This window comes from Hemicordylus capensis, chromosome 1, assembly GCF_027244095.1.
Source record: "Hemicordylus capensis ecotype Gifberg chromosome 1, rHemCap1.1.pri, whole genome shotgun sequence".
Taxonomy (NCBI): Eukaryota; Metazoa; Chordata; class Lepidosauria; order Squamata; family Cordylidae; genus Hemicordylus; species Hemicordylus capensis.
Genome location: NC_069657.1, coordinates 169988256 through 170001806, shown reverse-complemented (window position 1 = coordinate 170001806; position 13551 = coordinate 169988256). Strand labels below are relative to the sequence as shown.

At 43.9% G+C, this 13551-nt stretch overlaps 1 protein-coding gene across 8 annotated transcripts in view; it reads right to left on the bottom strand.

Moving 5' to 3' along the window:
• The window catches only part of R3HDM1 (R3H domain containing 1), a 128426-nt gene that overhangs the window by 5657 nt on the left and 109218 nt on the right, over positions 1 to 13551 (bottom strand). For all 8 annotated transcript variants that reach the window (XM_053274181.1, XM_053274129.1, XM_053274163.1 and 5 more), the window contains 4 exons: positions 12787 to 12941; positions 11510 to 11658; positions 4057 to 4160; positions 1116 to 1282 (listed from right to left, as the gene is read on the bottom strand). In XM_053274181.1, the coding sequence (XP_053130156.1) occupies positions 1116 to 1282; positions 4057 to 4160; positions 11510 to 11658; positions 12787 to 12941 (575 nt within the window). The remainder of the gene's footprint in view (positions 1 to 1115; positions 1283 to 4056; positions 4161 to 11509; positions 11659 to 12786; positions 12942 to 13551) is intronic.

Genomic DNA, 13551 nt, shown 5'->3' with positions numbered 1-13551 from the left:
GGAATTAATGGACTTTTGCACGATATTCTACTTTTCTGAGTTTCACCTGTATATGCAGGGAGCTTTATTTAAATCAGTTTCATAGACTGCAAGTAAACTGTGAATCTGTGTAGGAGTGAGATCAGTTTCCATGCTTAAAAATGCTTACAAAAGAGATGATTCTCTAAATCTCTTTCATGTTATTATGATGCATAAATCAAAGTCTTGACAGAGTTGTCCTTCCTTCCATGACTGGCAGAATACTAAATCCAGGCAAAGAAAGGATACACAACATTTTCTTCCTGCACAAATAGGACATGGAGTTCCTTGTAGCCCATGTGCAAGATAGGATTGCGTCCCTATACCAGTCTGGACATTCCAGCCGCAGTCTTCCCTCCTGATTCTCTTCCATAGGGCCTAAGAAGTGCCCCTGGTTTCGCAGCCAATTTTATGGTGGACAAAGGAATTGGAATCATGGAATATGAAATCAACATGCCATTTCCTCCTAGTAATCTGTGTAACACTAAGCTGCTTTGGGATGTGCATGGAGCGTTTCGTGCACATCCGGGGCAGTGGAGTGCGGGTACTTTAAAAGGAGAAAGGCAGGTCTTACCTGACACTTGAGTGCAACACTGAGCACTCAAGATGACATTCGCACATGCTTAGACACCATTTCCTGCTGGGTACAGGGAACTTCCTGTTCCTAAGAAAATGCAGCTGGCAAACAGAGCCTGGCTGCTTCATACAAACAGCGCTGCTCTTGGGGTGGTAGGGGGCAGTGGAGCTGCAACGGAGGGACCAGTAAGACCTGCCTTCCTCCTTTTAAAGTGTCCGCTTGCCCCCAGCCGAAACGATTCGAAGCATTTTGGCATCTGGAAATAGAGGTGCCAAAACACTTCAAGCGCATCCCCCCAAGCTGTTTTCACAATCTCAAACCAGAGAGAAACAAATAGCTACCAAGGACTAGGTACGGATTGGACCCAAAGGTGCCCTTCCTCTGATGGCAGATTCCATCAGTGGCAGAATCCTTATGTTGGAGAACGGGAACCTTTAGATCCAACTCAATGACTTGTTTCAAAAATGGATGTTCGTCTTTTAAAAACACGCAAGTTTTAATTACAGAGGAGATGGCATACCTGTGTAGAACTGTCCAAAGTGCCAAAATCTGTTGACTTCTGTCCTCTTTGATGGTCACAATAATATTTATTTTGTTTCCACTGGGGAGGTGAATGGGGTCGAGGCTGAGGATTGTTGGGTATACTGAGCTGCATCATAACCATTCCTCCCCCTGGTGGTGCTACTGCTACAAAACAAGATTAGGAAAGAATGGTGTTGAAGTTTATGGCTTACCCTATTCCTAAAAGCTAAGAGGTAGCTACCTAAAAGAAACACAATTTCCTTAGGTGAGTAAATATTCGGGCTGACTTGGACTCCACTATTTCTGCAAGGTCTATGGAGGAGGTGTCCAGCAATCCTTCTTGCAGTATTAGATTGGATCAGTTTCAATCTGTGACTCCTGAGGATGTGGACAAGCTTCTTGGGGCGGTGTGGCCTACCACCTGTTCTCTGGATCCTTGCCCGACTTGGCTGCTTCTATCTAGCAGGGAGGTTGTTGGAGGTGGCCTAATTAATATCGTAAATGCATCACTGAGGGAGGGTAGGGTGCCCCCCTGCCTGAAGGAGGCAATGATTAGACCACTCTTAAAGAAGCCTTCCCTGGACCCCTTAGCGATGGACAGTTACAGGCCAATCTCCAATCTCCCTTGGTTGGGCAAGGTGATTGAGAGGGTGGTGGCTGACCAGCTCCAGGCAGTCTTGGAGGAAACTGATTATCTAGACCCATTTCAAACTGGCTTTAGAACGGGCTATGGAGTTGAGTCAGCCTTGGTCGGCCTGATGGATGACCTTTACCGGGGAATCGACAGAGGGAGTGTGACTCTGCTGGTTCTTCTGGATCTCTCGGCGGCGTTCGATACCATCGACCATGGTATCCTTCTGGATCGCCTGGGGGAGTTGGAGATAGGGGGCACTGCTTTGCAGTGGTTCCGTTCCTATCTCTCGGGTAGATTCCAGATGGTGGAGCTTGGTGACAGTTGCTCCTCAAAACGGGAGCTGTTATATGGAGTCCCTCAGGGCTCCATTCTGTCACCAATGCTTTTTAACATCTACATGAAACCGCTGGGTGAGGTCATCAGGAGGTTTGGTGCTGGGTGTTATCAGTATGCTGATGACACCCAAATCTACTTCTCCTTTTCATCCCCAGGAAATGGCACTCATTCTCTAAATGCCTGCCTACAGGCAGTAATGGGCTGGATGAGGGATAACAAATTGAAGCTGAATCCAAGCAAGATGGAGGTGCTCATTGTGGAGGCTCAGAATCTGAGGGGTGAGTTAGATCTTCCTGTGCTGGATGGGGTTACACTCCCCCAGAAGGAGCAGGTGCACAGCTTGGGAGTACTCCTGGACCCAGGCCTCACCCTGGTATCTCAGGTGGAGACCATGGCCAGGAGTGCTTTCTATCAGCTCCGGCTGATTCGACAGCTGCGCCCATTCCTCGAAGAGGATGACCTCAAAACAGTGGTGCATCAGTTGGTAACCTTCTGGCTTGACTATTGCAACGCGCTCTACGTGGGGCTGCCTTTGTACGTAGTCCGGAAACTTCAGTTAGTTCAGAATGCGGCAGCCAGATTGGTCTCTGGGGCAACCCGGAGAGACCATATGATGCCTGTTTTGAAACAGCTACACTGGCTGCTGATATGTTTCCAGGCAAAATACAAAGTGCTGGTTATTACCTTTAAAGCCCTGAACGGCTTGGGTCCAAGATATCTTAGAGAGCGCCTTCTTTTACATGATCCCCACTGCACGTTAAGGTTATCTGCGGAGGTCCCTCTCCAGTTGTCACCGGTTCATTTGGTGACGACTCAGAGGCGGGCCTTCTCTGTAGCTGCTCCTGGACTGTGGAATCCACTCCCAGCAGAAATTCGTAATCTTGATTCTTTGCTGACCAAGAGAGCCCTTAAAACTCATCTGTTTGGCCTGGCCTTTCAGGGTTTTTAATTGTTTTAAAGTTAACCTGGTTTTCAGGGTTTTAATTGTTTTGATAGTTTGTTTTTTAAGTTGTTTTAAATTGGTATTTATATTTGTATCTCTGTTTTAATTGTTTTTAATGTTTTCTGTTTTAATTGTAAACCGCCCTGAGCCATTTCGGAAGGGCGGTATAAAAATCAAATAAACAAACAAACAAATAAATAATAAATAAATGCAGAAGAGTATTTCTGCATAACATCTGTCACTTGGCTGATCAGTGCAACATAAAGGAGGTATAACGTGGATTCTATGAGAATTCAGTAAACATGGAAGTTAGAGGGTTACTATGCACTTTTTTCTGTAGCATGCAACTTGACCATGTACAGGAGGCCCTCATTATCTGTGGTTTTAACTGCAGTTTTGCATATCTGTGGAAGTGTCTTAGAGACATTTCTTTAACTGCGGTATGAAAATAGGCTAAAATTTGCCTATTTGTGGTTCCTGAGAGGCTGGAAGTTTTTTGTTTATTTTAATCATTTTTTATATCCTGTTCTTCTTCCAAGGAGACCAGAGCAGTGTACTACATACTTGAGTTTCTCCTCACAACAACCCTGTGAAGTAGGTTAGGCTGAGAGAGAAGTGACTGGCCCAGAGTCACCCAGTAAGTCTCATGGCTGAATGGGGATCTGAACTCGGGTCTCCCCATTCCTAGTCCAGCACTCTAATGACTACACCACGCTGGCTCTTTCGGTGTCACTTCTGGCCGCAAATGGCAAAACCAGCTCATCTAGCCTTTCATCTGTATAAGGCAATGGCTCCACTGCAGCAGTGCAAGTAACTGTGCTGTAACAAAGGCCAATACACTAGTCTAGGGTGTGAATTAATTAGGGATAAAGGTTGCACTGAAACTAGTAAACCTGGATAATGGCACCATACAAAAAGTCTACATATATATTTATTAGAGAGAGAGAGGGAGGAGAGATCACATGAGATGGCGAAAGCAAGCCGAAAGCAAGCTTGGCTCAGTGTTGCAAGATTCTCTGTTCACACCTGCACACTGTTGTCCTTGCAGTTGTTGGGAGTTGCAGGGTGATGTTGTTCTAGGAAACTGCATCTGCTCTGATCCTGGAGGCTGCAGATATGCCACTGATGAGCTGTAGGAGATGAACAAAACAAAACAAACCACACACACTCCTAGAAATAATGTAATAATATAAATTTTCTAGTTTCATGAAAGCCACTTGCTGCAAATGATCTAGGACTACAACATACTTATAGGAGACAATAGAACTATTTGGTCCAGAAATTAGAATGAGTAGTATTGTTTCTCCCCAATCCTCCCATCCTAGTGAATACAGCTGGAGGCGACACAGGGATGGCTTGTAACTTCATCCATTTACCTCCTTACAATGAAGCAGCTATGCACTCTTGCTATCGATTGATAGTACTGCTTTGGTTTCTGTCTGCTTAGACACATTTGCCATTGTACAGTATAATTAGACAAGGATTTATATACCTTTGTTTTTATAAAAATGAATGCTACTTAAATTTAAGTTAATTAATTTGCACAATGGTAAAACATCTGCCGTTAGGGAAAAAATTAGCGGCTCAAATACTATTCTCTCTTCTGATCTTCCTGTAAATTATTCATGAAGTGACTTTTGGAAAGGTGACCTGGCTTTGAAGATTGCTATTAATGCAACACATTATCACAAATTGCTGACTTTTAAGAAAATAAAAGCAGCATTCAAAGACACACAAAGATCAAAAGGAGCGCTAAATATAAAAAAGAACCAATACAAAACATAACCTACAGGCAAGAATGTGCATATTCGCTGCTTTAAAAATTCTACAAGGTGACCTCAAATTGCAAGTCTCCATTTGCTACAGAATAACTGGTGGAAATACTTATGTAGGGTACTACAGCCCTGCCCCCAGAAATCCTGCTTAGAATTCCCTCCAAGTTAATATATTCTTCTAGGTACCACCTACGTATTTTCAAATGTGTTTCTACCAACAGTGGCTAGAATCTGGTGTTAAGCAGGGGTGGGGCTGGTGAGGGAAGCCAAGTACTATATATGGATGCTTAATTCAGCCCTCAGTGCTACATTCACACTTGGATAGTAAATCATATAATACATGCAGTCCTGCCTACAGATACTGCTTAATAATGATCTGGCACTCTCCTTTATCCTTATGGAATTATTACAATGTTTTCTTTCTCCCTCAAAATTAGATTAATTCACTCTGAGGCAGAAACCAGTGGGATGATAAGTAGAAAAGCGCTTATTAATGTCTTAAGGTAGGGCTCTATGTGATATGCAGTAAAAAAGAGAAACTTTAGATTTGAGGCAACTACAGAATAAACCTCAGACTTCTTTGCATATTCTGTTTAATGTATGTAAAATCTATACAGTATTGAACAGATTGTTACACATTATGTTCAACACACATATAGTAATACACTTTATATCTGTACCCTGCACTTAAAGGTAAAGTGCACCGTCAAGTCAGTGTTGACTCCTGGCGACCACAGAGTTCTGTGGTTGCCTTTGGTAGAATACAGGAGGGGTTTACCATTGCCATCTCCAGCACAGTATGACTTTCAGCATCTTCCTATATTGATACTGCCCGATATAGGTGTTTCTCATAGTCTAGGAAACACACCAGTGGGGATTTGAATCAGCAATCTCTAGCTTGCTGCGGGCAGGCCTGTATTCAGGTTGACTTTTAAAATGATTTAAGAGTACAGTCATTCACACAAAAACACGTGCAGGTCTACGGACAGCTGTATGTATGTACAACATGTCTGAATAGGGCTTTAGAGATGCTGCTTAGGTATCTTTTTGTCTCTTACAGCACAAAAGGAAACCAACATATGGTGTATTAAAACAACCATCAAGGTGATTTTATAAATTATAGAACTGCAAACAACAGCTGCATTCTGAATATTGCTGGAACTGTCATTCTTCTCTGGAGTTCTTAAATGTTTCTTCAAATAAATCAGGTGTAGCAACCACAGCTTGCTGTCAATTCAAATTGTATACATCACCATTTCCTTTGTAGTGGTGCAAATGAGAGTAGAATTTGAGCTGTACACATATTGCATCAATATCAGATTTAAACACAACATAGATTTGCTATGCTTTGTATAGCATCACAATTAATTAGCCTTACAAATGACAAGCTTCGAAGAGGGCAGTTTGTGAACATAGTCACATTACAAGACTCCCCTCACCCAAAATACAATTTCTTAAAATGGCTTCAGTCTAATTTACCCCATCATCATGATCAAAATGGATTGCAAAATTAATAAATCCATCAACACTTCTGTAGCTATACTCAGACACAAGTTGATCCTCCACATTTTGTTGTTATTAAACAGTTAACATTTACAAATAAGGAACCAGGAGCAAGCCAGCATACATTAAAGACTGCTGGGATAATGGCATGCTGTCATGCAAGTCAAATGCAAACTCAAAGCAAGTTGTGACAGCACCACTGTGGGCTTGGGCCCAGATCAAAGGTTATTTGAAGCCAACAAACTTGAAAGGGGTGGGTGACTCCCCCCCCCACCGCTCCCCACGATTTCAATTCACTGGAACACATCAAAATCACACAAGCTAGGAGAGGCCACCTACAAACTTAGAGGGGAACACAAAACCAGCTGAATGACTTCTTGCATTTGCCTGTTTGCTCTGGGATGCCTGCCAAATTATTCTTTTCAGGAAACTAGGGTCGCATACAAGTCTACAATTTTTGCGCATTTAAGCTGCTGCAGGAATTCACTAACCACATTATACAGTATACAGAAGTACAATTCCCAAGCCAGGCTTGAGCTTGGAAAATGTTTTCTGCCATTTTTGTAGCAGAATTCGTCTGTAAGCAATGTTCACTGGCTGTGCTGACTGGGGAGTGTGTGTGTGCGCGCACGCACCAATTTGTGATGTTACATATCTGGATGATTTTGCTACTCTTAAATTTTATTTCCCTTTTGATCCAGCACTTTTAAAAAGGTGGACAGTCCACTTGATGGAGGACAACTGGGATTAGCCTTCAAATTGCTGGCAAGTATGTCTGTCAAATGTGTTAAGAGGGCAGGGATGGTGGTGGTGGTCTTGGCTCTCTTCATTGAAGGAAAAGAGACCATATAGTGGGGATGGCTTTCAAACCTTTGGTGCAGCAACTGCCATTCCCATACGCAGAAGCTCCTTCCAAGAGTGAAAGTAGAGATGCTCACGGAAGGACCCCTGTGTAGGTACAACTTCTTCCGTAAGCAGAAGGAGCTTCTGATGATTATGCATCTTGCACTAGAGGGCTGGATACCACCCAGTGAGGTACATCTGTTTGTACCCTAAATAGAGCTGATCTCAGTTCCTAGAGATCTCAGTGCACATGTGAGTTACACAGCATAGACACAGATGCCTAGTGCACATTCCAAAAACCTCCCCCACCTCACCCCACCAAAAGCAAACTTCTAAGGCAGTGCGTCCTAGAAATCATACATGGTTCCTGTATCTTTCACAGCTTCCTTCCTACCCTCAAATGGCTTAGCTCTGTGATTTCCACTACATAGCCACTTCTCCTTTATCATTCTAGCCCACAAATAGCTAATTCTTTTACTTTAAAGGAACGTTCCAGACTTTTGTACTAGGGGTATGCAAGCTGGCTTGGTCTGAGCCAGGCTTGATGTTGAACCAGCTTGGTTCAACACGTTTGGGGGTGAATCGGACCAGCCTTAGCCAGGCTGAGTTTGAACCCGGTTCAAACCAATCTGGTTAGGAGCTCTATTCCAGTTTGGACTCCCCTTTATCAGTAGAGGGGCGGGGGGGGGGGCTTTTCTAAGGGTAGAAAGGGTGGGGGGGAATCATTTAGCACTTACAAGCCTCACTGGCAGTGGCAGCCACAGGGGCAGCTTCCTCCACCCTGCCAGACTCCCCCAGAGTAGCCAGGGCTGGTGGCAGCCCAGTTCAGGCCTTCTCCGGCCTGGTTCAGGTCTCTGAACACCCATGGAGGCCATTTTAGCAGCCTCTGCGCATGTGTGGAGGTCACAAAAAATGGTCTCCATGCATGTGCAGAGGCCCAAACCTGGATGCCGGTGACCTTGGCTACTCTGGGGGAGGCCAGCAGGGGTGGGAGCCACTGCCACCAATGGGGCTTTTAAGTACTAAATGACTCCCCTCCCACCCACTCTATCCTTAGGGAAGCCCCTCTTCCCCTTTACTGGTAAAGGAGAATCCTCACCAGATTCCCCTTTACCAGTAGAGCTCTGAACCGGTTCGGTGGTCGAACCAAACCGGGTCCAGTTCAACCTGAACCCAAACCAAGTTGAGATGGTTTGAATCTGATTTGGATTCGAACCAAACTGTCAAAACCAGTTTTGTGCACATCCCTATGTCCTACTATTCACATCTTATCTGTGATACAACAGGTAGTCCAGCAGTGAGATATATATGCTCAAAGCCAAGCAGACTGAGGATAAAAAACAGAAAATGACAAGTTTACTAGTGTTAAAGTATAAGTGCTTAAAGGCAATCCACATGCACTATAAGAATTTGAAATATTTATTTCTGCTTATAACCAGGTAATACTTTTAACCAGCTTACTCCAGCAAGATTAAGGACTGGAAATATTTAAAAGCAAGAACAAGAGGAGAGCCATTATCCACTGTGTTCAAAGGAATAAGAGGTCAAAAATAAATCTTAGCTTATTGCTTGTCACACAGTGAGAAAATCCTGGACAAAATTACTGCCAGGCAGCATCTGTCCAATCTTGGAAACTTTGGCCTTTCTGACCCAAAAGGATGAGTTGGAACATGCATAGACAGGCACCTGGTAGCATAAAAAAATCTGGGTCATGAAAAATCTGAACTGGTGGAGAACTACCTCAGACAAGGTAAAGCACCTAGTCTGAAATTCCTTGCAGACCTAATGAGGCCAGAATTCAAAGCAAAGCAAACTGGGGCCTTGAACAAAAATTTACTCTTGAATACCTAAACAGCCCCACCCTGCCATGCAATCAAGACAAGTGCCCACTGCCCAGGTAGTTAATTAGGTTCAACACAAAAGAGCCCTTTTGTTCTGGGACCTATCTGAATACTGGCTGCCCCATTCACACATTCCCTTTAGGTGACACGCTGGAACCTTCCCTTTGTATTCCTAAGTTTTGCTTCCTCTGAGGACCAGGGCATAGCCAGGGGTGCTGCAATGCCCCCAAAAGGTCTGGGGCCAAGCCCAGACCATCGCAGCATCATAGGTGCCACAGCATTTTACTTTTAAAGGCTCCTCTGGGAGTCTGAAGGAACTAAACAGCACACCGCTGTCCAGCATGCAAAAAGCCAGCCAGGAAGTGGCACACATATACCTGCTGCCACTTTGCTGCTCGTTTTTCGCACGCTGCTGGCAAGCTGTTTAGCTCCTCTGCCGCTGTCCTTGCAGAGGCGGAAGGGCAAGGCAAGACGGCAGAGGTCCGGGACACTCTCCAAGACACTTGGGCCCATGTTATGCCACTGAACATAGCAATGATGGAGTGGGCCCTGGGATGCAAAGTGAAGATGGTCCCTGCCCACCCTTCTTCTTCAGAGGGGTGCAAGGAGAAGAGCAGGTTGTCACCCAGCCAACAGGGACTCCTCCTTCAGGAGCCCAGGAACATTTGTGTCCCGCACCCACCCTGTTCGATCGTAGCTACGCCCCTTTTGGAAATCTTGCAGCAGTAAGGTCTTTTGCTTTTGGACCTTAGGGCTACAGTTTCTGGAGTCTTTGTCATGGAAGATTGGTGGCACAAATGCTGCCTTCTGCTTCCCAGAAGACTGCCTGGCTGAGCCTCTGTGCCCAAACCCTTTCCCCTAGATAAATCACTTGACTGGCAAGTACTTGGACTACAGAGTCCAGACCTGCTGAGATCACTATCCTTGAGTGTTCCTTGTGTGGGCTTTCCATGAGAAAACCTGCACAAGACTGCCTTGGAACTAAGAGTCCCTGAGTCACTCTCTGTGTGAGCCTGCAAGGATTTAATTGTGTACCTGACTGCCTGAGAACCACCGTGGACTTCAAAGCAAAATCCTTGTTCCTTGGAATGGAACTGCTGAGGCTGGGCCATTCTCTGTATGGGCTTGCCACGTGCTAACCCTGCACTTGATTCCCTTGGAAAACCCACTGCTTCCTTTGCTAGCCTTTACCCCTGTGCAACCACACTTATACCAGGGTTGCCAATGACCACATTCTACAATGTGCCTCTGCTTTATATAAAGTAAACTTGGTTTTCCAAAGGCCTGCCTCATAATATGTTTGCTTCTTCAAGGTACTCCAACATAGTTTTGCCTCCGTCTAGTCCGAGGTCTGCTTGTTATTCATGCTTATAAGTTTGGTTTTGAGCCAATACCCCCAAGATAATCCAAAAGCACAGATACACATATGGGTCATGTACAAGTGTGGCAAATTCCTGTTGGAGTAATTATTTATATTCCTCTGAAGTACATGATGCAACTACTGCTCTCATCGTCACTAAATCTATTTAACTAATGCCAAACCAGAACTTCCTGTCTTCCTGTCTACACTGGTCAACTCCTTCACAAACTTTCTTTGAAGAGTCTCCTATTTAAGCAAGGCTTTCAGGTCACTGGAAGGGTGCCAAGGTAGGTTTTTCCTATGTAGCTTGATTTGCATGGTGGAAGTTTTAAGTTCAAATTAGTACTGTTTTAAGGTGGCTTTATTTTAGTGTTGGACATGGAACATAAGTCACATTGGGAACCCAGGAGGACTTGGACAGCAAGTTGTAAATCTTTACACTTTAAGGGGACCCCCCCCATTTTTATTTGCATAATTAGTACAATTTATTTTGAGTGCAATAAATGGTTTTCAAGAAACCAGAGAAGAGATGCATGGAGTAGCAGCATTAACAAAAAGGCAGGAGATGTGGAACTAAGGAGCCAGGGGGCAAAGGAAATTGAGCTCAGGCAAAAAATATTCACACCCAGTCCGTCTAGCTACAAATATGTTTCACTATAATGACAAATATCTTTCCTTCTAGATATAAAATAAAATATTGTCACAAAACCAAATTCTATTTTGGGTACATAAAAGTCAAGCTCATCCATGTGTAAAGTTGTGTTAAGAGACAAACCTCCTTCAGACGTTACTAAAAAGCCCTATTGCAGCCGTGTACAGCAGGGCCAAGGGAGTGCTGCCCCTGCTGCTTACCTGCGCGCTCCACTGCCCATGGTTATGATGGGGCTTGACTGAAGAGGGAAGAGCCCTTCCCTTGATGGCAGGCACATGCATGATTGTGAGGGTGGATTGATTCATGCTTGTAATCACGGATGTGCCTGCCCTCACGGGGAGGGCTCTTCGCTCTTCAGATGAGCTTGTCCTAACGGTGAATGGCAGGGTGCGAGGGTGAGTGACTAGGCAGGGGCGGGACTTCCTTCCCCTTTGCCCCGCTGCACAAGGCTACAACAGGCCTTTTGGATCATGTCTGAATCAGGCTACAATCAGGTTAGACTCACCTTAAATTATTCTGTTGTCCAGATGGAATGACGCTGTAGTAAACTGGCATTCCTGATGTGGGTAGGCCTTGATTAGACTGACTAGGAATAACAACTGGTTGCTGATATGTCTGCTGGGACATTCCTTGGGAACCTTGAGCCATTGAAACCTAAGGATTGGAAGTACATTAAGGTTTCTAACAACGTGTTTTTTTAACATGGTGGATGTCTGTGTGCATGCGCGCGCATGCACACACACACAGAGCAGCTTCATGCTGCAAAAAAACAAAAGTAGCAAACAAAAAATAAAATGAGATTTAACTAGCATTCTAGTTCTCACTGAGGTGACACAGTTAAGACTGGGCTGTAATATTTGAGACTGCAGGTGGGGGCTCATATGATTGAAATTTTTTTGCATACAAAGTAATTACCTTCATGTAAAAAAAACATGTCAGGGAGAAGAATTCTAGCCTGACTTCTCCAGGACATCTAATTTTGTGCAGGGAATACAGTCATATGAGTTCCCATCTGCAGTCTGAAATGCTGCAGCTCAAACACAGGACAGACAAAATGCTTCTGTCAAGTCAATATGCTCATTAAGCATTTCATTGGAAGAGCAGCAGTGATCAGTTCTCTCTTACTGAAAGATAAATAATTTAGTAACTGGAAACAGACATTAGTGCTTCTGTGGAAAAGTGGCAGGTGAATGCCAGTTACACCTATACAATAAATCTACTCAAGAAGCAAATCAAGTACCACAGTCCTGTGCAGCTCTTACCATTCATGCATACAATGAGTGCATGAAGATGGTGGCATGACAGCAGCAGGCTCCACCCTCCAGTCCCAGATGCTCCTTAAGCACCTGAGCAGAGCTCTTTTAATGTACAAAGCTGGGGCAGAGCTGCCATGGCTGCTGCCATGTCTCTCCCCACCCCCATTCACTGAATGCCTGGATGGTAATAGTTGAACAGGCTTATATCTCACTTTGGCCTTTCTGAAAACAGCAAGCATAATAGCTTTTAGTAATGTTCTAGGAAATCTCTTGAGGGTGAAAGGGCAAATTTTTACCAGTTATCCAAAATTTAAAACTTCAATTTAAATGGAGAACAGTGAAATCTAAACAAAATTGTGTAGTTCCTGGTGTGTGGCTATACAGTCAACTAAGAAAGCAAGCGGAGTACATTTGTAATGTTCCTGATTCAGAATCTTCATACTTCTAACTGGTAATCATATCAAAGTTCAGAAAATCACAATTCTATTTTAGCAGTTGCAGTGTTATAAAGATCAATTATACTTACTTGATAAGATGGCACAGGAGGATACGAGACAATTACACCTTGGATCTGGTTTCCAATATTGTTGGGTTGGCCACTGACTAGGTTTTGGTTTTGAGATTGCTGGACGCCAACTAAACCCTGGTAGTTTTGCTGCTGGTTAGGCATAACTTGGTAACCTGCAATTATACAAATATATATACCTTGATGTGTTATTCTAAAGACAATTCATACCTGGGCCTCCTTTAGATGTTACAGCAACAGTGCAGATGCCATTTTTCTGTGGGCTCATCGTACAATGTTGCTGTACCATTAAAAAAGGCCCACCATTATGTGGGCAAAGCCACCAACACAAGTCCTTTCCCACAACTGCTGCACAACCCAAACAATTGTATGGTAAGGGCTTGTGTAATTGCCCTTTAAATGTTACAGCAGCACTGCAGGATGCATACATGAAAGAGTGGTTCCCGCGCTGTTGCTATAACATCTAAAGGGCACCACAGATACACAAGACAGTTCTGTTCAGACAAGTAAGTTCCTCCTCCCTCCAAAATACTGTTAGGAAACAATGATAATAACCCTAAGCTTGAAGACAAATTGAATTTCAGAAGAAACATATCATTGGTTCATATACTTCAGTTAGATGCACTTAACACTTAGCACTTCATTTTCATTAACATGGCAAATTTTACAGTTATGTGCCATGTTGAACTGCTCTACAACTTCTTTGTTCTTCAGCTCTCTTACAAGTTAGAATGTCTAGTGTATAAAACCATGCGGTTTTGAACC